This window comes from Chrysemys picta, chromosome 2, assembly GCF_011386835.1.
Source record: "Chrysemys picta bellii isolate R12L10 chromosome 2, ASM1138683v2, whole genome shotgun sequence".
Lineage (NCBI taxonomy): Eukaryota > Metazoa > Chordata > Testudines > Emydidae > Chrysemys > Chrysemys picta.
In genome coordinates this window covers 250,943,185-250,966,804 of record NC_088792.1, presented here as the reverse complement: position 1 = coordinate 250,966,804, position 23,620 = coordinate 250,943,185, and the positions used below count along the sequence as shown (strand labels likewise).

General features: G+C 44.2%; 1 protein-coding gene across 1 annotated transcript in view; it reads left to right on the top strand.

The window, feature by feature from the left end:
- NIPAL2 (NIPA like domain containing 2) overlaps positions 1 to 23,620 on the top strand; it is a 73,652-nt gene that overhangs the window by 30,996 nt on the left and 19,036 nt on the right. Inside the window, exons 4-5 of the mRNA XM_024105284.3 lie at positions 12,917 to 12,976; positions 16,855 to 16,976. Coding sequence (XP_023961052.2) covers positions 12,917 to 12,976; positions 16,855 to 16,976 — 182 coding nt within the window. The remainder of the gene's footprint in view (positions 1 to 12,916; positions 12,977 to 16,854; positions 16,977 to 23,620) is intronic.

Below are 23,620 nucleotides of genomic sequence, written 5' to 3'. Positions count from 1 at the left end.
TTCATTAAACAATCTGTCTCTATTGCTTCTCCTGCTCCTCCTACTCCCAAAAAATCATGGAAAACATTTCCATAAACATTACATTATTCTCACTGCCCTGCCTCCCACTCTCTTTTTAACCAAACCAAAATTTGGTTTTAAAATATGACTATCCTTCAAACACTTTATATTCCATTCCCTTCTACCCACTCTGAATATCATTTTCTTAAGCAATGTAGAACTATTAAACTATATATTGTCCAGCAAACACATTCATCTAGCAATTCTGTACCTTACTGTGCCTGTTTCTCCAGTACTTAGTTTGAGCACAGACAAACTATTTTAGTTAGATAACCTCCCACCGATATTAAAGAAGGGAAAGTAAACTGCAAATGTCAAGAAAGAAGAAATAAACTACCAGATTCAGTGTGCTGATGAAGTCAACACCTCCAGTAATATTCCCTACCACTAGATGTTTTCTTACTGAAACTACTGCCATGGAAACAGTATTTTGTGAATTTTAGGCCCTCCTTTCGAGCTGTGATGGACTGATCAAGTCAAATATTACCTTCTGCTAATAACTGGGCAAAAGTAACTTATATAGCAGGTCTTCTAATAGAAGAAATATTTTTCTCATTACATTTCAGCTAGTTCAGGGGGGGAGGAGGTCATACCTGAGCTGGCTTCAATTTTGCACTCACAAGAAGAATGTGCTTCTTTCCACAGGTCATAGTTCAGTGTTAAGATTGAGAAATTAAGCACTCAAAAGTAAAATTTCCTACGTTTATTTGAACAGACAACCTTAACTCTCAAGTATCAGGGGGTAGCCGTGTTAGTCTGTATCTACAAAAACAACAAGGAGTCTGGTGGCACCTTAAAGACTAACAGATTTATTTGGGCATAAGCTTTCGTGAGTAAAAACCTCACTTCTTTGGATGCATAGAGTGAAAGTTACAGATGCAGGCATTATATACTGACACATGGAGAGCAGGGAGTTACTTCGCAAGTGGAGAACCAGTGTTGACAGGGCCAATTCAATCAGGGTGGATGTAGTCCACTCCCAATAATAGATGAGGAGGTGTCAATTCCAGGAGAGGAAAAGCTGCTTCTGTAATGAGCCAGCCACTCCCAGTCCCTATTCAAGCCCAGATTAATGGTGTTGAATTTGCAAATGAATTTTAGTTCTGCTGTTTCTCTTTGAAGTCTGTTTCTGAAGTTTTTTTGTTCAATGATAGTGACTTTTAAATCTGTAATAGAATGACCAGGGAGATTGAAGTGTTCACTTACTGGCTTATGTATGTTACCATTCCTGATGTCTGATTTGTGTCCATTTATTCTTTTGCAGAGGGACTGTCCGGTTTGGCCAGTGTACATGGCAGAGGGGCATTGCTGGCACATGCTGGCATACATAACATTAGTGGATGTGCAGGTGAATGAGCCCTTGATGGTGTGGCTGATGTGGTTGGGTCCTCTGATGCTGTTGCCAGAGTAGATATGGGGACAGAGTAGGCAACGAGGTTTGCTACAGGGTTGGTGTTTCTGTGGTGTGGTGTGTAGTTGCTGGTGAGTATTTGCTTCAGGTTGGGGGGTTGTCTGTAAGCGTGGACTGGCCTGCCTCCCAAGGTCTGTGAGAGTGAGGGATCATTTTCCAGGATAGGTTGTAGATCGTGGATAATGCGCTGGAGAGGTTTTAGCTGGGGGCTGTATGTGATGGCCAGTGGTGTTCTGTTATTGTCCTTGTTGGGCCTGTCCTGTAGTAGGTGATTTCTGGGTACCCGTCTTGCTCTGTCAGTCTGTTTCCTCACTTCCCCAGGTGGGTATTGTAGTTTTACGAATGCTTGATAAAGATCTTGTAGGTGTTTGCCTCTGTCTGAGGGGTTGGAGCAAATTCGGTTGTATCTTAGGGCTTGGCTGTAGACAATGGATCGTGTGATGCGTCTTGGATGGAAGCTGGAGGCATGTAGGTACGTATAGCGGTCAGTAGGTTTTCGGTATAGGGTGGTGTTTATGTGACCATCACTTATTTGTACTGTAGTGTCCAGGAAGTGGATCTCTTGTGTGGACTGGTCCAGGCTGAGGTTGATGGTGGGGTGGAAATTGTTGAAGTCCAGGTGGAATTCTTCAAGGGCCTCCTTTTCGTGGGTCCATATGATGAAGATGTCATCTATGTAGTGCAAGTAGAGGAGGGGCACTAGGGGACGAGAGCTGAGGAAGCGTTGTTCTAAGTCAGCCATAAAAATGTTGGCATACTGTGGGGCCATGCGGGTACCCATAGCAGTGCCACTGACTTGAAGGTATAAGTTGTCCCCAAATCTGAAGTGGTTGTGGGTGAGGACAAAGTCACAAAGCTCAGCCACCAGGCTTGCTGTGGCCTCATCAGGGATACTGTTCCTGACAGCTTGTAGTCCATCCTCATGTGGAATATTGGTATAAAGTGCTTCTACATCCATGGTGGCCAGGATGGTGTTTTCAGGAAGAACATCAATGCATTGTAGTTTCCTCAGGAAGTCGGTGGTGTCTCGAAGATAGCTGGGAGTGCTGGTAGTGTAGGATCTGAGGAGAGAGTCCAAATAGCCAGATAATCATGCTGTAAGACTGCCAATGCCTGAGATGATGGGGCGTCCAGGGTTTCCGGGTTTATGGATCTTGGGTAGCAGATAGAATACCCCTGATCGGGGTTCTGGAGGTGTGTCCATGTAGATTTGTTCCCGTACTGTAGCTGGGAATTTCTTGAGCAGATGGTGTAGTTTCTTTTGGTATTCCTCAGTGGGATCAGAGGATAGTGGCCTGTAGAATGTGGTCTTGGAGAGTTGCCTGGCAGCCTCCTGTTCATAATCTGACCTGTTCATTATGACTACAGCACCTCCTTTGTCAGCCCCTTTGATGATAATGTCAGAGTTGTTTCTGAGGCTGTGGATGGCATTGCGTTCTGTACAGCTGAGGTTATGGGACAAGTGATGTTGTTTGTCCACAATTTCAGCCTGTGCACGTCTGCGGAAACACTCTGTTTAGAGGTCCAGTCTGTCATTTCGACCGTCAGGAGGAGTCCACGCAGAGTTCTTCTTCTTGTAGTGTTGGTAGGAGGGTTCCTGTGGGTCAGTGCACTGTTCAGTGGTGCGTTGAAAATATTCCTTGAGTCGGAGACGACGAAAGTAGGCTTTCAGATCACCGCAGAACTGTATCGTGTTCGTGGGGATGGTGGGATTTGTGTGTATTTTTCAAAATATCATCTCTCTGTCACAAATGTGTCAAATAAGAGAATCTGGATTTTCTTATATTCCTACAGTACTTATAATGGACCTGCTCCTAGGATTGGATATGCTGTGTGTTACCATGCTGTACCACTACATATTACAGATTATACATTTAAAGTAATGATATGAACATTTTGTTTTCAATTAATGTGAAAACTTTGTGCCTGATCCTATGAGGTGGTGACATTAGTGAGTTTTATAGGGGGCATCCAGCACTGTGACGAAATGGGCCAGAAATTGGCCCTATAATAGTAATTTTTTTAAAAAATAGATTCAATCCAAGAAGACAAGACAATGTTTTTGAGTGACACAGTGGGAATATTCTTTGAATAGTTGCAATGATGTAAGCTCTAACATCTGTTCAGGGTTTTAAATAGTTTGAGCAGACAGCTGTTCTCTTCTCCAAGGAAAGAAAACGGTACATTTTTAATAATGTATTTTTAAAAATAGATCTTAAAATAGCATTTTTATGTTTTTAAAAATTAAAAATATAGTGTTTTACATATATAACAGGTGATTCTTTTTTATTCTTCAGGCTTCCGTTTCTGCTTGAATAAGTGGGCAAGAAATAAGGAGAGGGCTGTGATATCGGAGGCCATCTTTTATAAAGTTCTTATCACTCTATAAAAAATTGGGTTTATGCATAATCCACTAAGATTGGCATTGCTGAGATGTTTTGCCTTTTCATATATCCATTCCCAAATGGCTTTGGGTCAAGAAGCTAGTTCTGCTACTTTAAAGATGATATAGTTCAGGGGTAGGCAACCTTTCAGAAGTGGTGTGCCGAGTCTTCATTTATTCACTTTAATTTAAGGTTTCGCGTGCAGGTAGTACATTTTAACGTTTTTTAGAAGGTCTCTCTATAAGTCTATATTATATAACTAAACTATTGTTGTACGTAAAGTAAACAAGGTTTTCAAAATGTTTAAGAAGCTTCATTTAAAATTAAATTAAAATGCTGATCTTATGCTGCCAGCCTGCTCAGCCCGCTTCCAGCCTGGGGTTCTGTTCACCTAGGCCAGCAGCGGGCTGAGCGGGGCCTGCGGTCGGGATGCCAGCTGGCAAGGGGCCGGCAGCTGGGACCCCAGACTGGGGAGGGGGGTTCAGGGGTCAGGGCAGAGGGCAGTGGGGATATGGGTGGGGTTCAGGGCAGAAGGCTGGGTGTGTGGGAGGGGTTCAGGAATCAGGGCAGTGGGGATGTGGGGGGGTTCAGGGCAGAAGGCTGGGGATGTGGGGGGTTCAGGGGTCAGGGCAGAGGGCTGGAGGTGTGTGGGGTGCAGGGCAGAAGCTGGGTGTGGTGGGGATTCAGGGCAGAGGGCTAGGATGCTCGGCTCATGGCGGTGCTCCTAGCCCCCTGCCCTGAGTGGCTCATGGCAGGGGGCTGGAAGGGATATGCTCTGTTCCACCCCCTTCCCCAAGACCCTGTCCCTACCTCTTCTCTGCCTCTACGGAGCAGGGAGCATGCTGCCACTCCTCTCCCTCCCCCTTGCAAGGGCCATCAGCTGATCGGCGCAGGGAAAGAGAGGAGGAGGGGCAGGAGAGCACCACACTGGGGGAAGAAGCAGGGGAGGGGGAAAGTTTGGCTGCTGCAGGACCAAGCTTCTGCCTCCTGCCCACGCAGCGGAGAGCGGTGGGTGGGGGGACTGAGTGGGGCTGGGGGCTGGGACCCCCCCCCACCGCTCTCCCCTGCGGGGGCAGGAGGCAGAAGCTTGGTCCTGCGGCAGCCAGCTTCCCCCTCTCCCCCGCTTCTTCCCCCAGTGTGGTACTTTCCTGCCCCTCCTCCTCTCCTCTTCCTCTCACCAGGCAGGCAGCAGCGTGCTACTCAAAATCGGCTTGCGTGCCATGTTTGGCATGCGTGCCATAGGTTGCCAACCCCTGATATAGTTGAAAAGAAGTACTTTACGAAAATGTCTGAGAACCCTTTCCCTAGAGTGGAACTCTGTCACATGTTCCACCTCCTCTCTCATTCATTATTATGTAACATCCCTGTGATAAATGGGGATCTGTGGTTTTGAGAACTCAGCTAAGAGCAGCCCTGATATAGTCACCATAAAGTTTTATTTCAGAAATTTTTAAAAATTCGTTTATTCTTCTCATTCTAAAAGAACACATAGCTGGATGTTATGGTTTTCTGTGTAGTCTCCTTTCTTTCTTTCTTTCCTTTTTCTTTCCTTTTCTTTTCTTTGTAATTCAGCATCTTGAATTAACTAAGATTTACAGTTCTCTGTTGATACCAGCCTCCAATATTTCTGTTATCTTTTTGATGGAAGAAGAAGCTAGGTATGGAAAAGACCTTTTTCTGACATCTTGTCCACCATCTTTCCCTTTCTGTCTCTGCCACTCAGTCATTCTTGACGCGCCACATCTTCAGTATGTAATGGATAGAAAAAGGTCACTTTTTATAATTCCTTCCTTTCTTTTGTGTTCAGGACAACATTCATATCTATCTTGCTTGATAAAAACAGGCTTGATTGGCCAATTAACTGTTATGCACTTCTTCTAACACGTCTTGGGCAGAATGACACTAACGCTAAGAAATTACATCTAGCTTCATGTTTAATGTTGTGTATGCATGCAATCATTGTTTCATTTTCTTCCTTTTGTGGTATGTTTTGACACTGGGATAGATCCAGGGCTTTATCTAATCTGTCTAGCCAACTGCACATAAGAGCATCCATCACCATAGTATCTAAGTATCCCTCATCAAAATGAACCATAATAGGTCAGTAGTCTAATTTTTCTCCCTGCTCCTAGTTATTCCCTAGCTCCATTCATGGAGTGGCATATTTTAGGGACATAGGCTGATGCAGTGGAGGTTAAAGAATGACACTGTCGCCATTCTATGACCTGGGGAGAAAAATTCCTTTCCTATAGGCCTCCAGGAGAGATACCCTTTGCAGTATCTAAAGTCTGTGCTGGATGAAAAGATTTAGGACTTATTCAAGAGGTTGACCGAGACCAGAAGTAATGTTTTCACCGTTAAAAAAACAGAAAACAATTAAGAAAGTTGTTCCTTTTGCAGTGTTTTGAAACTTAAATACTGTAGCACTAAGAACGTGAAGACAGATCCTCAACTGGTGTAAATTATCATAGCTCCACTGACTTCAATGGGACTATGACAATTTACATTAGCTGAGGTTCTGCCTCTTGAAAATGAAATTGACAGAAGGGCTTAAATAATGCCAGGTAAACATTCTTTCTCATTTCATCTAAATTGTTTAGTGATGTTGCAAAACATACAGTTTTAAGTTATTCCCCTTTAAATAATGGATGTGATCTTGTGCTTGCTCTAGCCAGGCTTAATAGACAGAGAGTGTGAGTCAGAACTTCACTTCTGGGTCACACATTACCAGAAAGATATTGACAAGTGGGAGAGATTTCACAGCAGAGCAACAAAAACTGTGTGTGGGTGTGTGAGATCTATTTAAAAAAATAAGTAAATGAGCTAGTCTAAGATATGAAAAAGGGATCTGGAAGGACAATTTACAAATATTTGGAAGTTATAAACATACAGAAGAGAGAGGAATTATTAAGGGTAATACACGGGAATATAAATAGGAGTAATAGGATGACGTTTAGAAAGGGATAAGATTAATAAATGGGAAACAGCTTAACAATGAAATATTACACTGTGGAATAGTCTCTAAGGGGAAAAAGTGGTGGAAATCTCATCACCTGGATCTTTTAAGGTTAAATTGGTCAAAAGGTACTGTAGGGATCAATCCTGCATTGACAAAGGGATGGATTGAATATTCTAATGTGTTTTTTGTCGCCAACTTCTGTGATTCTATATTATTTCTTTTTAAAAGAAAAACAAAAATAAACCTAATTATACACTCCATATCTGTGAGATGACAGTTGTTTTTCAATCACTACTCAGACTATTAATTGTTTATTAGTGAAAGACATCAAATTTAAAATTATTCTCCATTTCTACTTGTGCCACAGAAAGCATATAGTTGAGGATAACCGGACACAGAAAAATCCTGGGAAAAATCAGCAATAGTCTAAACTAATGAATGTAGCGCTCTATATTTTTTCCTGGTTAAATGTATAATTGTACATCATGCAGAATAAAGAGTCTTCCAAACATTTCTTTCAGGGAACTGGAATTTGTATGCTGTAGCACTACACTGATAATGAATACAAAACAGCCTATATTATGTTGATGCATGAGAAGACAAGGTTGTTTCAACAGAACAATTAAGCCCCTGAATTAAGATCACCCCCCGCTTTTGTATGCAGTAGTTTTTGCCTAGCATGACTGTGATACTGCAGCAAATCATAAGTCTTGCAGTGCAATGGTAACTCTGTTTTTGAAGACTCAGTCTTGGGTTTTTCAAGCCTTTAAAAAGGGCCCATATTTTCCCTGGGGCCTATCTTCTCCATTTTGTATGTAGCGCCTACTAATGTCTAACCCAGGGTGGAAAGGAGCTCAAAGAATCCTTTAGATTTTTTTTTTTTTTAATCAATGAGATCTTGCTTTGTCCAGGCCAAATTTTACTAGGTGCTGAGCATTAGGACAAAGTCTTCAAAAGTGCCTAATGGGACATCTATAGGTACTGAAATCAGGAGGTATGATTGCAGTATGTGTCGATGTACCCAAGCTAGCTTTGATCTAGCTAGACCAAAACTAGCTTAAATAACAATAGCTGTGTGACGTCGTGGCAGCATGGATGGCAGCTGTTCAAGTAGGTACCCTGGGTCTTGGGCGGGCATGGCTAGCCTGTGCAGCCACCATACTGCCGCAGCTTCATTGCTATTTTTATTTGAGTTAGCTAGATCAAAATGAGCCAGGTACGTCTGGATATGCTGCAGTCATACCTCCTGATTGCAGTGTAGATATACCCTCAGTGGAATTCTCACAATCCCATGACCCCAGGAGTTGTGGCTTTAAGAAAAACACCAAAATTTATAAAACTCATGATAAAGTTGCAAGAACTGGCAACTCTCCAGCTGAGTAGTCCCACTGATGTCAATAGGAACAGTCATGTGCATAAAGTTACTCATGTGTGTTTGAAGAATCAGGGCCTAAAATTTATTATCCTCCCCTGGTGTTGGAGACCCTCTGTTCCCCATTCACTTTCATGGGAATTGAGGGCACTTGGCATCTTCCAAGAGGTACTCAGTACCTTGGAGGGGTAGGTCACAAATCTTTTTGTTCTTTCATTTAACATATTCATTAACTTATAGGACAAGATCACAGGCTCAAAAAACCCCTTCTATTACGGAAGTATCAGTTCATTAAGCAATAAGCAACGGAGGGTCCTGTGCCACCTTTAAGACTAACAGAAGTATTGGGAGCATAAGCTTTCGTGCGTAAGAACCTCACTTCTTCAGATGTCTTGCATCTGAAGAAGTGAGGTTCTTACCCACGAAAGCTTATGCTCCCAATACTTCTGTTAGTCTTAAAGGTGCCACAGGACCCTCTGTTGCTTTTTACAGATTCAGACTAACACGGCTACCCCTCTGATACTTCATTAAGCAATGGTTCTTTGTTGTTATAGCAACTATCTAGGTAGATGGCCTGATAAGAAATTTGAAAGAGCTGTGATTGCAGGGAAAGAAAGAGAGCAGTAATTCAGTTTCTGGGGGTGGAGAGTGGGGGCTCTCCCTCTCCCCTCCCCCTTACTTTTTTTCCATTTTTTTTTTTTTGGTTGGTTGGCTCTGGTTTTACAAGATGTTGCTTGGATACCAATGTGGTTTTGCTCAGCAAAGCTGTCATCTTAATGTTGTGCAAAGGAAGCATAATCAGCTAAGTAGGTACATCTTCGAGATGCACTTTCAGAAATAGTTTCTTTTATCATTATTAGTGGTTTAGCTAGACCTCCATAACTCTTCATATCATTTACATCTAAGCTGTTTAGAAAAATGTTGTGTTTCTGTTGGAAGACTTTCTGCAGAATGGATGAGTGCAGAAGTGCTGTTGAATGCTGATTGTCTGTCTATCTCCTGATGTTCATGGAGACCTCACACTGATTTTTTTTTTTTTTTTTTTTTAAACAAATGTTTTGCAACTCAGGAAATCATTTGTACCCTCCTTGTCATGCATGTTGATATCTCCCATGCAGCAGGTCACAAGCTGGATATTTTTTCCCTTGTCTTCTGCATTTTACAACCATTAGGACAAGCACTATAGCAGAAACAATGACAATACTTTGCATTTCTTTAGTGAAAGATTGTGCAGTGTTTTGCAAATGCTCAAAATATGCTTGGCAGCTAGGCACAGGTGATTTGTTTTGTCATCCATGAAATGGAGATACTGAGGCAGAGAAATCAGCAATGAGAGGTTAAGTGATTTGTCCAAGAGTCAAACATGAAGTTCATGGCATAGCCAGGAATAGAGCCCAGGTCTTTTGAATCACAATCCTGTGTTCTAGGCACAAGATCATCCTTCCATCCCCTCCCTCTGTAATCGTACTTGGAAATTCCAAGTGAGCTCATATCCCATCTTTCTCCTCCTTACATCAGCTCTGCCTCCTTCTCTCCTCAAGTCCCTTTCTCTCTCTCATTCTTTCTCTTAAATGAGAGGTTTCCATTAAGTTCTCGCCTCCATAGGCCCACCGCCCCTCCATCCCCCAACAGTATACTAGAATAGAACTCTCCTTTCTGGGATGTCAACAATTTCATGCTTTCCCTGGCCTTCACTCATCCAGCCGTGGTCCCTGCCACTGCTTCTGCTCTGAACTGCTCACCACTGCCACTTCCCCACATGAAGCAGGACTGGGAGCAGGCATCGGGGGAAGAGGAATAAAATGAGAGAGTTGGCCAGGGAAAGGAGTTGGGTCTCAGAAAAAAGGATGTGGCTTGCACTGAATTGTGACTAACTTCTCCCAGTACTCCTCACTTTGCCTTCCTCTCAGAAGCCGTAAGGTCCTCCCCGCTACTCATCACCAGGCCCCTTAGACATAAGCGCCAACTCTGTGGGTGCTCTGGGGCTGGAGCACCCACAGAGGAAAAAATGGTGGGTGCTAAGCACCCACCAGCAGCCCCCCTATCAGATCCTCCCCAAACCCCCAGTGCCTCCTGCCAGCGGGCCCTGCAGCTCAGCACCTCCTCCTCCCTCCCTGCACCTACCGCCCACCGCAATCAGAGCTGTTTTACAGCATGCAGGAGGCTGGGAGGGAGGGGGGAGGAGCAAGGATGCGGCACGCTCCGGGGAGGAGGCAGGGCTGGGTGGGAAGAGGAGGGGTTGGGAAGAGGTGGTGTCTGGGTGAGGCCTTGGGGGAAGGGGTGGAGTGCAGACAGGGCCCGGGGCAGAGCCAGGGGTTGAGCACCCCTCGGCATTTTGAAAAGTCGGCGCCTGTGCCCTTAGAAGACCTTAAAAAGCTGAAGGTTTGTTACATGTTGTTAATTTTCAAATTTCAGCAAATCACAACCAGTCTCCTAGTCAGTAGTGCAAATTAGAAAGTTTGTCCTGTAATCTGCATGTATATAATGGCTTTCATCCACAGATTTCAAGGTACTTCTGCAAATATTGTATACTTTAAGGAAGTATTATCATACCTCTGTACAGATGAATAAAGAGAGGCCCAGAGAGATTCAGAGTTATGCGCGGCCATGAAGTGGGCACAGCTGGGCATAGAACCTAAGAACTGGTCTACTACACCTGAGGGAATTCTGCGCCACTGCGCATGTGCAGAATTCATGTGCCCCGCAGATTTCTTTGCTTCCCTGAAGAAAAATGACTTTCTGACAGAGAAGCAAAGAGAAGCTGCAAGAGCAGTCACACACCACTCCCTAGCAGTGCAGGTATGTCATTTCAGGCACCTGTAGCAGCTGGCAGAGAGGTAAATCACTGCAGGGCTGGGGACACTCCAGCCAGTGGCTCCTACTCTGAGCCGGGATCATTTGCTAGTCCCGGCTGGAGGCAGGAGAGGATGGGACTTCCTCTTCCCCTACAAGGAGTGGCTCGTGCTGTGTCAGATCCACCCCCAGAAACCTCCTCCAGCTGCAGGAAGCTCAGTATCCTCCCCTACTTCCTGACCCCATTATTCCTCAGCAGTGGGGGGAGGGGTCACTGTATGGGGAGCTGCCCCCTCCCCCATCTACCCAACCCCTGTGCATCTGGACCTCCCATACCCAGAGGCCTCCACCAAGCCTCACCCTGTACGTCCAGAGCCCCCCTAAGCCTCCATACCTGAACCCTACCCCACTGAACCTCAACCCCTACATCTGGAGCCCCCCTGCAACCAGACCCCCTGCCTCTGGCCCCAGTCCCTGAACCCAGACCATCCCCCACTGAGCTTCCTGCACTCAAATCCCCACCCTGATGAGTCCCACCTCCCTGCACCACCCTGAGCCCCCACATCCAGACCCCCAAGCCACTGACCCCCAACTACCTGCACTCAGACCCCCCCCCCCAAGCCCCACTCCCCCAGCATCCAGACCCCCCTGCTGAGACCCCCACACCCAGACTCCTCTGCTGAGCCCCAACCACTTTCACTTGGAAGCCCCTGCAGAGTCCCATTGCACCTGGAACTACACCCCAACGAGCCTCTGTGCATCCAGATCCCCCCACACCTACACCCCCCACTGAATTGCCTGCACTCAGATTGTCCCACACAGAATCCTCTCACTCCACACTGAGCCCCCTCCACACTTGGATCCTGCCTGGTTGAGCCTGTCTGCCCCACACCTGGTGAGCCTGGTGCAGCGGAGCAAGGCCTCAGGGTGTTTCTGGGGCAGGCCCAGGCCTTGTGCAGTTTCAGAGTCGGGTGCAGCCTCCCCACTGAGTCCATGTTCCTGGGGTGGGGGATGGGTCAGGCTGCAGGGTGCTCTCCAGGGCTGTCCCTAGCTATTTTGGTGCCCTACACAGTCCCCCCTTGAGGGGGCTATGTGGGGCCCCAGGCCTGCGTGGGGGGAGGGGAGCTGGTCACTTCCTGCGGGAAGTGGAGTGACCTAGCCCCAACCTGCTCTTCTCCCCTGGCTCCCCAGCACTCGCCGGTGGCATGGCTGGGAGATGGGGAGAGGAGCAGGCTGGGGCTGGGTCGCTCTACTTACCGGTGAGTGCAGGCAGGGAGTGGGGGCGAGGCGGGGGCAGGAAGAGGCGGGGCTGGGGTGGAGCAGGAGTGGGGCCCTGGGGAAGAGCCAGAGCAGGGGCTGGAGCAGCATGCAGCTGCGCAGGGCATCACGAAATTTCCTGGTGCCCTACGCAGCCGCGTACTTTGTGTATGGGTAAGGGTGGCCCTGGTGATCTCCCACCTTCGTACAGCCGGTGGCCTGTGCTCCTCACTGCCATGCTGCAGCCTCTGCATTTATTTATTGACAAATAAAGCTTGCAGAATTTTAAAATATTGTGCACAGATTTTTTAATTTTGGGGGGGGTCACAATGCTTGATCAGCATTTGTTTCAAATGGATACAGTTAAAATGGTACAAAAACTGTCTTTAGATACAAGCCCTAAAGACGGAATTCTGCTTTCAGTTACATCAGAGCAAAAATGGAGGCTCTTCCAAAGTCAATGGAGTTAATCTGAACTTATACCTACAACGTACACCATTGTAAGTGACAGCTCAGTTTGATTCCAGAAGTCCCTGTTCCCAGTCCCTACCACTGCACTGAGCCTCAGTATCTGCATGACAAAGCATGCTGCAGCCATCACAGCAATTAGTATGTGTTTTATGCCTGGCCCATCCCATTTTAATACAGTGCTGTATAAATATATAATTTTTTTCCCCCAGGTAGTGCGTTTATTTCTGTCTTATTCCTAAAAGAAACCATGAGGACTGCTGATATGTTAGGTAAGTAAGCAGTTGCGAACACAAGCATGTGTGGTTCCATATGTTTAGCAAACTGGAAGTCTCAAACTCAAACACCCCCACTTGCCCCAGCAAATGTTTAAAGGCATATACTTTAAAAAATTGGGCCCATGTCATAATGTGAAGGAAAATCTTTAGGGCTGTCAAGCAATTAAAAAAATGAATCGCAATTAATTGCGCGATTAAAAAAATTAATTGTGATTAATCATGCTGTTAATAATAGAATACCATTTATTTAAATATTTTTGGATGTTTTCTACATTTTCAAATATATTGATTTCAATTACAACACAAAATACAAAGTGTACAGTGCTCACTTTATTTTTGATTACAAATATTTGCACTGTAAAAAACAAAATAAATAGTATTTTTCAATTCACGTAATACAAGTACTGTCATGCAATCTCTTTATCATGAAAGTTGAACTTACAAATGTAGAATTATGTCCAAAAAAACTCTGCATTCAAAAATAAAACAATGTAAAACTTTAGAGCCTACATGTCCAATCAGTCCTACTTCTTGTTCAGCCAATCGTTCAGACAAACAAGTTTGTTCACATTTGCAGAAGATAATGCTGCCTGCTTCTTGTTTACAACATCACCTGAAAGTTAGAACAGGCATTTGCATGGCACTGTTGTAGCCGGTGTCGCAAGATATTTACATGCCAGATGCGCTAAAGATTCATATGTCCCTTGATGCTTCAGCCGCCACTCCAGAGGATGTGCGTATATGCTGATGACGAGTTCTGCTCAATCACGATCCAAAGCAGTGCAGACCAATGCATGTTCATTTTCATCATCGGAGTCAGATGCCACCAGCAGAAGGTTTATTTTCTTTTTTGGTGGTTTGGGTTCTGTAGTTTCCGCATCAGAGTGTTGCTCTTTTAAGACTTCTGAAAGCATGCTCCACACCTCGTCCCTCTCAGATTTTGGAAGGCACTTGAAATTCTTAAACCTTAGGTCGAGTGCTGTAGTTATCTTTAGAAATCTCACATTGGTACCTTCTTTGCATTTTGTCAAATTTACAGTGAAAGTGTTCTTAAAACAAACAACATGTGCTGGATCATCATCCGAGACTGCTATAACATGAAATATATGGCAGAAGGCGGGTAAAACAGCAGGGGACATACAATTCTCCCCCAAGGAGTTCAGTCACAAATTTAATTAACGCATTGTTTTTTTAACAAGCATCATCAGCATGGAAGCATGTCCTCTGGAATGATGGCCGAAGCAAGAAGAGGCATATGAATCTTTAGCGCATCTGGTACATAAATATATTGCGAGGCCAGCTACAACAGTGCCATGCGAACGCCTGTTCTCACTTTCAGGTGACTTTGTAATTAAGAAGAGGACAGCATTATCTCCTGTAAATGTAAACAAACTTGTTTCTCTTAGTGAATGGCTGAACAAGAAGTAGAACTGAGTGAACATGTAGGCTCTAAAGTTTTACATTGTTTCGTTTTTGAGTGCAGTTATGGAACAAAAAACAACATATGTAAGTTGCACTTTCATGTCAAAGAGATTGCACTACAGTACTTGTAGGAGGTGAATTGAAAAATACTATTTCTTTTATTTATCTTTTTTACAGTGCAGACATTTGTAATAAAAAATAATATAAAGTGAGCACTGTACACTTTGTATGTTGTGTTGTAATTGAAGTCGATATATTTGAAAATGTAGAAAAACATCCAAAAATATTTAATACATTTCAATTGGTATTCTATTGTTTAACAGTGCAGTTAATCGCGATTAATTTTTTTGAGTTAATCGCATGAGTTAACTGCGATTAATCGACAGCCCTAGAAATCTTATTTGTATATGAAAATTAGCTAGTGATCCAAAATCCTCCACCCTTAGAGCTGTAACTTAAGGTTTACATATGGTAGAGATTACTTACTTAAGATCACTCTTTCATTGCATATTTTTAACTCTGAGATGGTATTTAGTATTTTATGAACAAGATGCAAGTTCAGTACAAATGGCTAGGTGATTAGCTGTTCTTTCAAACTAAAGAGTGTTTTTACACTGTAGGTATTACACAAAAATTAAAGCTTCATTTAAAAAATGAGAACTATTTACTCCTTTTATACTAACTTAGTCATTCCAAAAAAGCAGGAATGATAATCATGTTATCAAATGTCTTACTGTGGAACAAGGTCTTTCTTGCAAAAGCCGTAGGCTTTCTGGCTGCATCAAAGATTTTAGTTGTGTTTCAAAACTGTCTTGCTCTGCATTCTTCATTTATAGCCTTGAAGGAATCGAGCATTTTAACAGAAAGAGGCCAGCAGATTTCAGTTTTTGCTTTTTAAACCATGCCTTCCCGGATGAATTATCCAAGTGAGCAGTGCCATTGATATTTTTGGGGACATGTTACTCATGTGGCATGTTGAGCAAGATTTAGTCCACAGTGTGATAATTATAGCACAGCTGTTGTTGTGCACATTTTTGAGAAAGAGGTTCAGTATTGTTCCAACAACCTATAATATTTACTTAGGTTTTGGATCCTAATCTGCCAACTCAACTGATACACTGAGACTACATCCCTCAACTGATCATTGCCTTATACATTGCACATTGCTTTAACTAGCATTCAACACTGATTTATTTTATTTCTGTTAGTTTGAGTTTGCATGAAAGATTTAACAATGTTGCTGCATTCCATAGGAATGAGCTGTATAATGGGAAATATGGTGATGTTTTTGCAGGCACATAAATTTAGAACAGTTCTGCTTTTCCAAAGAAACCGTGCTGTAGCAGTGCCAGCAATGTCCTGCTGATGTGCTTTGTTTTGTATTCTTAAACCTCATGTTCCATATTGATTTATTGGTTTCCAAGAATGTTTAATGATTACTTAAAAAACAACTACATTGAATTAGGTAAGATATTAGCTAATCAATGGAGCTTCTGAGCTCAGTAATCAGCCTAGTTACATCTAGATATCCCCAGGAACATCTGTGTTTGTCAGCTGGCTATCCACAGGGCAGAAGTTCCAGACTTTTATTAAAACCACAATAATACAAGTTTGACCTTGAAAAGGGGCCCCCACAACCGGATAACTGAGTAGCCTCTTGCAAATCAACTCTGCCCTTTTATGAAACAGTTCGTAGATCTGCAAGGATGGTAGGGAGTGGCAAAAGGGCTGGCTTCAGGTCAGCTTTACACTTAGCTATGAAGTTGTCACACATCTGTTGCTCTTAGAGATTCCAGGCCAGATCCTTAGCGGTGTAAATCTGTGTAGCTACTTTGACTTCAGAGGAGTTACACTGATTTACACCAGCTGAGACTCTGCCCCTGCCTCAATAAACGGCATGTCCTTTTAGTTGACAGTAATTTGGGACATGGTCATGACTATCAGAAATAAGGGACCTGATTCTCCTTTGTTCTGCTTTGCTGAACCAGGGTCCTATTTCAGAAAAGTATGAAACTGTGCTGATAATGTCTCTTTACAGTTCTGAAGGAGTTCCCCAGAATTCTTCTGGATTTTATTGAAAAATTATACTAGGTAAGACCAGGGCCGGCTTTAGGACCTGCGGGGCCCGATTCGAATACCCGACGGCGGTCCGGGTCTTCGGCGGCACTTCGGTGGCGGGGGGTCTGCTCTGCGTCTTCCGTGGCACTGAAAGACCCCCCCGCCACCGGAGTGGACTGCCGCCAAGTGAGCCTAAGGCGCGGGGCCCGATTCCGGGGAATCGGCCTAAAGCCGGCCCTGGGTAAGACTTCAGATGCAGGCAACATGACTAGCTAATTGTATATCTAATTAAGTGGATTTAACTTTATGCTAGAAACTACTTTCAAAGGGGCTTGAATGGTAAATTGGACAATAATATACTTTGTAAAATTAATGTGTGTTTTTATTTAAAGGTGGAACCCTGACAATTGCAGGAACATATTTGTTGGTGACATTCGCTCCAAATGTAACCCAGGAGCTCACGGCAACTAAAATACAGAATTATTTAATTAGCTGGCAGTTTCTGATCTATGTGGTGAGTTTCTTGTTTATAATTCTCTGTAAGTCAAAATATCTTGATTTTTGCATCGCAAGTTACAATGTCAAACAGCTGCTCCTGAAGCAAATTGTTTCCAGTACCATGGCCATAGCCATGTGCAGCAGATCAGCTTCTCAAGTGCTTTCCTCCTCTCCATCCCTGGGGTTCAACAGATCCTGACATTTCTTGAACTTCAGAAGAGCAGAGGATAGATTGAGAAAAAGGTGGGAATTTGCAAGAAGAGGAGAATTTAAATGTTAGTGGCTTGGGAGGGAGTAAATATTGGCACTGGTTGTACGTGATTTGAATGTATTTATTCCACATTTTCTGTACATGTATCTAAGAGTATTTATTTATTTACAACTTGAAATAATAGTGGTTTTGAAGATGGGGCCCTATTTCTTCTTTGTATAGATGGCTCAGTTGTGCTCCCTGTGTTGCCCAGCCAAGACAAATGGCTCCTTATTCCACTGATTGGCTGAGTGAATGACTCTGCATTGTTGCCATTAGCTGTTAATCAATGTCTGAATTTGAATTCAAATACCAAAATACCACTTTGATTAGAGCTCCTATATACAAACCTTCAAAATCCATCCTTGCTCTTTGATGCATTCTAATTAACTTCAGGAACAAGACCAGAGTGAGTGGGAAGACTCTGTCTGTCTCTCAAAAATGCAGAAAAATATCTGTTTCATCTGGATGTAGAAGTTGCAATATGCTCTAAACCCCAGAAGTTTTTTATTCTTCCTTCCCCTCCTACCCCCCCGAGATTATTAATGTTTTGTCATTTTAAAAAATGACATTTTCAAATAGGTGAAGATTTCAGGATGTTCAGTTAAAAAGTTATAGACTAGCTAGCTTCACCCTGAGGCCTCACTACTCCAGCCAGTTTACCAGCTCACAAAGCACCTATACTGTAGATGAGACTATTGATAAAACAGTCAGTACAACATAATACTAAATAGCATTTCTTTCTTCTATTGACTGTGCATTTTCAAAGCTCATGAAAGACGGTGATACAGCTCAATGGAAGAGACTGATGGGGTTTCTAGCCATACATCAAAATATGCATTTTTAGTCGTGCAACAGAGTTGATTTCAAGGTGCTGCATGGAGACTCAGCCACACAACTTGACATCAGTGTCAGTGGGCATTGGGTAGCTCCATCCTGTGCACAACATAGAAACCGTGCCATTCAATATTTTAAAAAGGCCTGGCTTTTTAAGAAATGCTTTTAAATAGCTGCCTTGCATTCTTAAAAAGCTTCATTTAAAGATGTTAGAGAAATAAAGTACACCCTCATTGACAGCACAGGTTTTAGTGAGCGGCTTGCTTTGCTAAAATGCCAAATGATAGTTCAGTGTCAATGAACTAACACTTTTGCAAAATCAGTGGCTTGTCTGGAATAGGGCCTTCTCCCACTTCAGGAGATTAAGGCTTTGCTCTTCCCAGGAGAAATTGTAAAGGGTTGGAAGGAAATTCTTACCCCTTCTTTTAAAAATTACTTTAAAAAAGCACCATGTTGATTAGCTACTATCTTACCTAATCCCAATGCAGTGTCTGTGCTTAGTAATCAGTCCACTTACATCGAGTTACCCCCATCAGCATCCGTGGGGGCTTGTCATCTGACAACTACCCTCCAAACCTTGCCTCCTTCATTGTGTCCAAACCCTGTGACTAGCTAGACCCCCTATTTATTTCCTTCTCCCATTTTTGCCTGGCTGCATTCTTTCCAATTCACATGTCCCCCGATGCCTGAAGCCCCCTCCATGACCTATTCAACCATGACCCCGTTAAACTCTCTCCTTAAAACTCACCTCTTCCACAAGACCTATTATCTCATCTTCTCCCTTACTCCCAAATACCAACTTATACCCCTACAGCTTGGGGTGGGAAAAGGACAAGACCGAAAACAAACAAACAAAAGGCAAGTGCTGGATATCAACACTCATTTAATGGTTAGATTTGTTGCCTTCTGTTCCTTGTTTTCATCTACTAAGAGCTTCCTATCGCTAGAGAAGGGAGAAGAGTCAAAAGGCTGCCATAGGGACCTTGCTATGCAAATCTAATCGACCCAGGAAGAGTCTAGATGCTGCAATGATGGGTATTTAATACAAAATTCAAACAGAATTTGATTTAACCTGTGCAGGTGAAGCCTAGGACAACCTATGGTAGAAAATAGGCCTGATCCTACACTCCATTGATTCAATGGAGTTGCCCCAGTTTTTTCATCAGTGTAACAGAATTAGCAAGAAAGATTGAGGTCACGTTGTGGCTAGCCGATGCTTCATCTCACCCAGACTCCCCATCACAATCTAGGAAAGCATGTTGAGGGAAATAGGTGACAGCATTATATATAATGTTGCATTATCTATAATGGGGGAGGGATAGCTCAGTGGTTTGAGCATTGGCCTGCCAAACCCAGCGTTGTGAGTTTAATCCTTGAGGTGGCCACTTAGGGATCTGGGGTAAAATCAGTACTTGGTCCTGCTAGTGAAGGCAGGGGGCTGGTCTCAATGACCTTTCAGGGTCCCTTCCAGTTCTATGAGATAGGTATATCTCCATATATGTATATATACATAAACAGACACACACACATGGAGTTAATATCACCCAGGATTTAGGTAAATTAATCTTGCCAATAGATGTGCTTACTAATGCAGTCTTTCTTCATATGAAAAGTGAATACCTTAAAACTGCAACCACGACCCCATAATCTTCAATCAGTGTCTGTAGACATTTCAGTGCAAAAACCACATCCTTCTAGAATGTAACATTGTCATTTGATTACACTTGGGGCAGGAAAACACATTTTAAAAAAATTAATGGGACAAGAAACCTAAAGGGTGAGGTGCAGCGATCCTTCCCTTGGGAAAAAATTGAGACTTAGGGTATGTCTACATTGCAAGCAGTAAGTAGATCTAAGTACGTCGACTTCAGCTACGCTATTCACGTAGCTGAAGTTCCGTATCTTAGATCATACCTGTGCGATAGTGTAGACAAGCCGTTACAATGGTGGGAGTAAGGCTGTAGTGTGTACACTGATATAATTGGGTCAGCATAAGCTGGCTTTCTAGTGTAGACCAGCCCTAAGAGTTGCAAGTTTTGGATACTGTGGTGTTGGGTTCTCACTGTACTTTCTGTCCTCCCCAGAGTCTGTCGCTATCCCAGCACAGTCTCTGCTCTCTCTCTGTCCAAGCCCTTAGAGATGGTAGGGCATCCTGTGTCTGAGGGAATGGGGCATTTGGAGCATCCTCAGGCTGCTACTTGTACCCCAGTGTGGGGTGAGGATATCAGGGCTGCCAGCTTCCTGGTGCAGGGTTCTATGCTGAGCTGGCTGGCTGGCGCTGTGTTCCCTACTGCATGCTGCCTCCTGCTCTGCTCTGCTGCCTGGCCTCCCGCATTTAGTGGCCATAATAGCAGCCGAGTGGAATAGAGCGGCCAGCAGAGCATGCTGTGACAGAGCTGCAGCCAGCGGTGCGGGGCGCTCAGCAAGAGTTAGACGTGAGGGCATCAGTGGAAGGCAAAAGGTTTGGAGGAAGAGGTTGTCCCTCTGAGTGCTCAACTTCCCCAGTGCTTGTGCCTATGTGTTTCCATGACTCTTCAGTGTGTGGAATTCCCACTGACTCACATGGCAGTTCCACACACACAGCACCTGCAGGATCAGGCCTGGAAGAGACACGAGGGCACTTGTTTCTCAGATGATCAATCTGATGCTTCGAAGGGACAGAGGTAGCCGTGCTTGTCCTGTTATACCTCCGAAGTATAGGCAGATAGTCATCAGCAGGCCATGCCTTCCTGTGGCTCAGATCCTGAGTGCTCCATGCAGCTGAGGAAGCAGGGTGTAAAGATGGCTTTAAGTCACTTTAATGCTCTTCCAGCCTTGGAACTATCTGGGGCCCTAAGGCAGTTGTCCCCAAAAGTTTTTTAAGTCCCCCGCCCCTTGTTCCTAATATAATTTGACCTCCCCCACCCCCGGAAGCCATGGTCGGAGGCTGGAGCCAGAGCCATGGCTGAGGTCAGGAACCGGGGGCTGCGGCTGAGAGCTGGGCCGCAGTCAGGCCGGGAGCCCGGGGCTGGGCCGGAGCGGGGCTGAGGGCAGAGCAGGACTGGGTGCCGCTCCGTCCCCACCTCCTATGGAGCCTGGCATGGACCCCGCCACGACCCACTGAACATTGCTCCATGCTCCACTAGGGGGGCTCTCCCCACAGTTTGGGGACCACTGCCCTAAGGGCTACATTAATTTATACCAGCTGCCAACAGCCCCAAGGTATTACTGGGGATAAAAGAGGCCTGGCCACAGCCCCTGCACCAGCAACAGTGGAGGGAATGGAGAAGGAGCCACTATAGCAGCTACTCGGCCACCTGACTATTCCCCTGTGGCAATACTCCCATAGCTGGTTAAGTCAGCTTTAGGCCAGCTTTGAGCTTTGGGAGTGCCACAGAAACTGTCCTAATGCAAGCCAGAATCTAGGCCTGCATTTCGACCTGTGAATCTGAACTCAGCTAAACTGACAGTAGAATAATTACTTGTTTATAGATGGGCTGCTGGCTGCCTGCCTCATTCTATTACTCCCAAGAGCTGTTTCACTCATTGCCTGATTTTTCAGTACAGAAAGAAGGTTGAATGTTGACAGATGATTAAAAATTCTGTTGCTGATAATAGCGAGGCTGTTTTCTGCAGCTGGTGATGTTACAGAAGTGTCACGGTACTGGCAAGGGAGCAAGTGTTACTGTGGGAACCTGTAAGAGCTAGCATTACTAGTGAAGCCAGTAAATTTAACTGTCAGTGTGGAAGATGGTGGTGACATAGATGAAGCGAGTCTGGACTGTGTACAGTGAACAGTGTGTCAGCATTACAGATGACCTGCAGGGCAGTCTCTGCTGGTGTGTCATTGAGCTTTGCCAGTGTACCTTCTGTCATGTACCCTGACAGGTAGGTGGGTAGCCAGTGACTGAAGATCATTGCATAGCTATAATCTGAATGAAATACATTCCCCCCATGATTGCATGGCGGGAAGTTTGGACATGAAGATAGTGCTAGCTAAGGTTTTGTTGACTGAGGCAAACAAAAGGGGCAAAGAGGAAAGAAACTAATGCAGTCAGATATTATGGTGATGGTCACTGTAGAAAAATTGAGCTAAAAGTAAATAATGTTCTGCTTCAGGCTAGCTCTCTACTCTTTAGCCCTGGGGGTTATATATTTGGGGGTGCCTGTATTGATAATCCCTAGCTCATGTGGGTACCTTTTGCTGTCCCAGAAAAACAATCTTTGTTTTAATCTTCTCAATGCTGTGAAAGCAAACAGACTCCTCGAGAGCAAAGAAATGAGAAAGTTAACTTGAAATGTATCTTAGGAGCAGAAAGATTTATGAGAACAATTATTTTTTAACTCAGTTGACTGGAGATAAGGTTACTGTGACGTTCCCCTCTGGTGTTGTCTGAACCGGTGATCTGCTAAGCCACTCCAATCCTTGACTCTGGGAGCCAACGTTACCCTGCTCTGCTGTGAGAACCCCTGGGCTGTTCACGCACAGCCTCTGGCATGTAAACTGCTCCCAGGTACTTGCAAGCGAATGACACTAGCCAATATCTCCAGTCCCAGACACAACCCTAGGAAGCTCCGTCTTGTAGTGTCCAGTTGTGCCCGCTGGATGTTGCAAGCTTATATGATTTAATAAAGAAATTGATATGTACCCGGCTTGTTATCCCAAGGGGAGCCTCTGACACACTTCAAACCAAACGCACTCTTCAGGTAGAATAAACAAACAAATTTATTAACTATAAAGATAGATTTTAAGTGATTTATAAGTCAAAGCATAAAAGGTCAGATTTGGTCAAATGAAATAAAAGCTGATCTTAACATGTTCAGTGTCCTTACAAACTTAGATGCTTCTCACCACAGACTGGCTGGTTGCTCTTCAGTCAGGCTCTGCCCTTTGATCAGCGCTTCAGTTGCTTGGTGTGGTGTCTGTAGATGTAGGTGGAAGAGAGAGAGAGCATGGCAAATGTCTCTTCCTTTTATCATGTCTTTTCTTCCCTCTTGGCCTTGCTCCATCTCCCACTTCAGAGTCAGGTGAGCATAACCTCATTGTAGTTCCAATCTGACCAAAGGAAGGGGGGTGACTCCCTCGTGAATCTAACAGATTCTGTTGTTGCTGCCTATGCCAGCATTTTTTGTTCCTGTGAGGCTGGGCTGGGTTTGCCCCATACCTGCCCTGATGAGGTGTGAACTGCCTCTCTGCTCTTGGAGAGTTTTTGCCTGTGCTTATTTTAAGCCATGAGGATACATTTTCAGCCTCATAACTACATACATGAAATTATAACCTATAACAGCACTGTAACAATTACTATAACATCACTATAACAACCATGCTCAATGCATCAGGAGCCTTCCGAAGACACCCTACATGACAAACTTTGCATTGGATACCACACAATCATTTTACAAGGATGAACAAGGGGGTGCTGGGTGTTCCCCCAAGGTACAGAGCATCCCAGTTACTTTTTAGTAGATGTTTAATAAAGCAATCCTCCCTTGAACTGTTTGAGCAGAGTAGATCAATGTGACATTTTAAAGAATCTGAATGAAGCATTTGTTATATTGTTTACAGCTTAACCTTTCTTGCCTTTTTTTTCCAG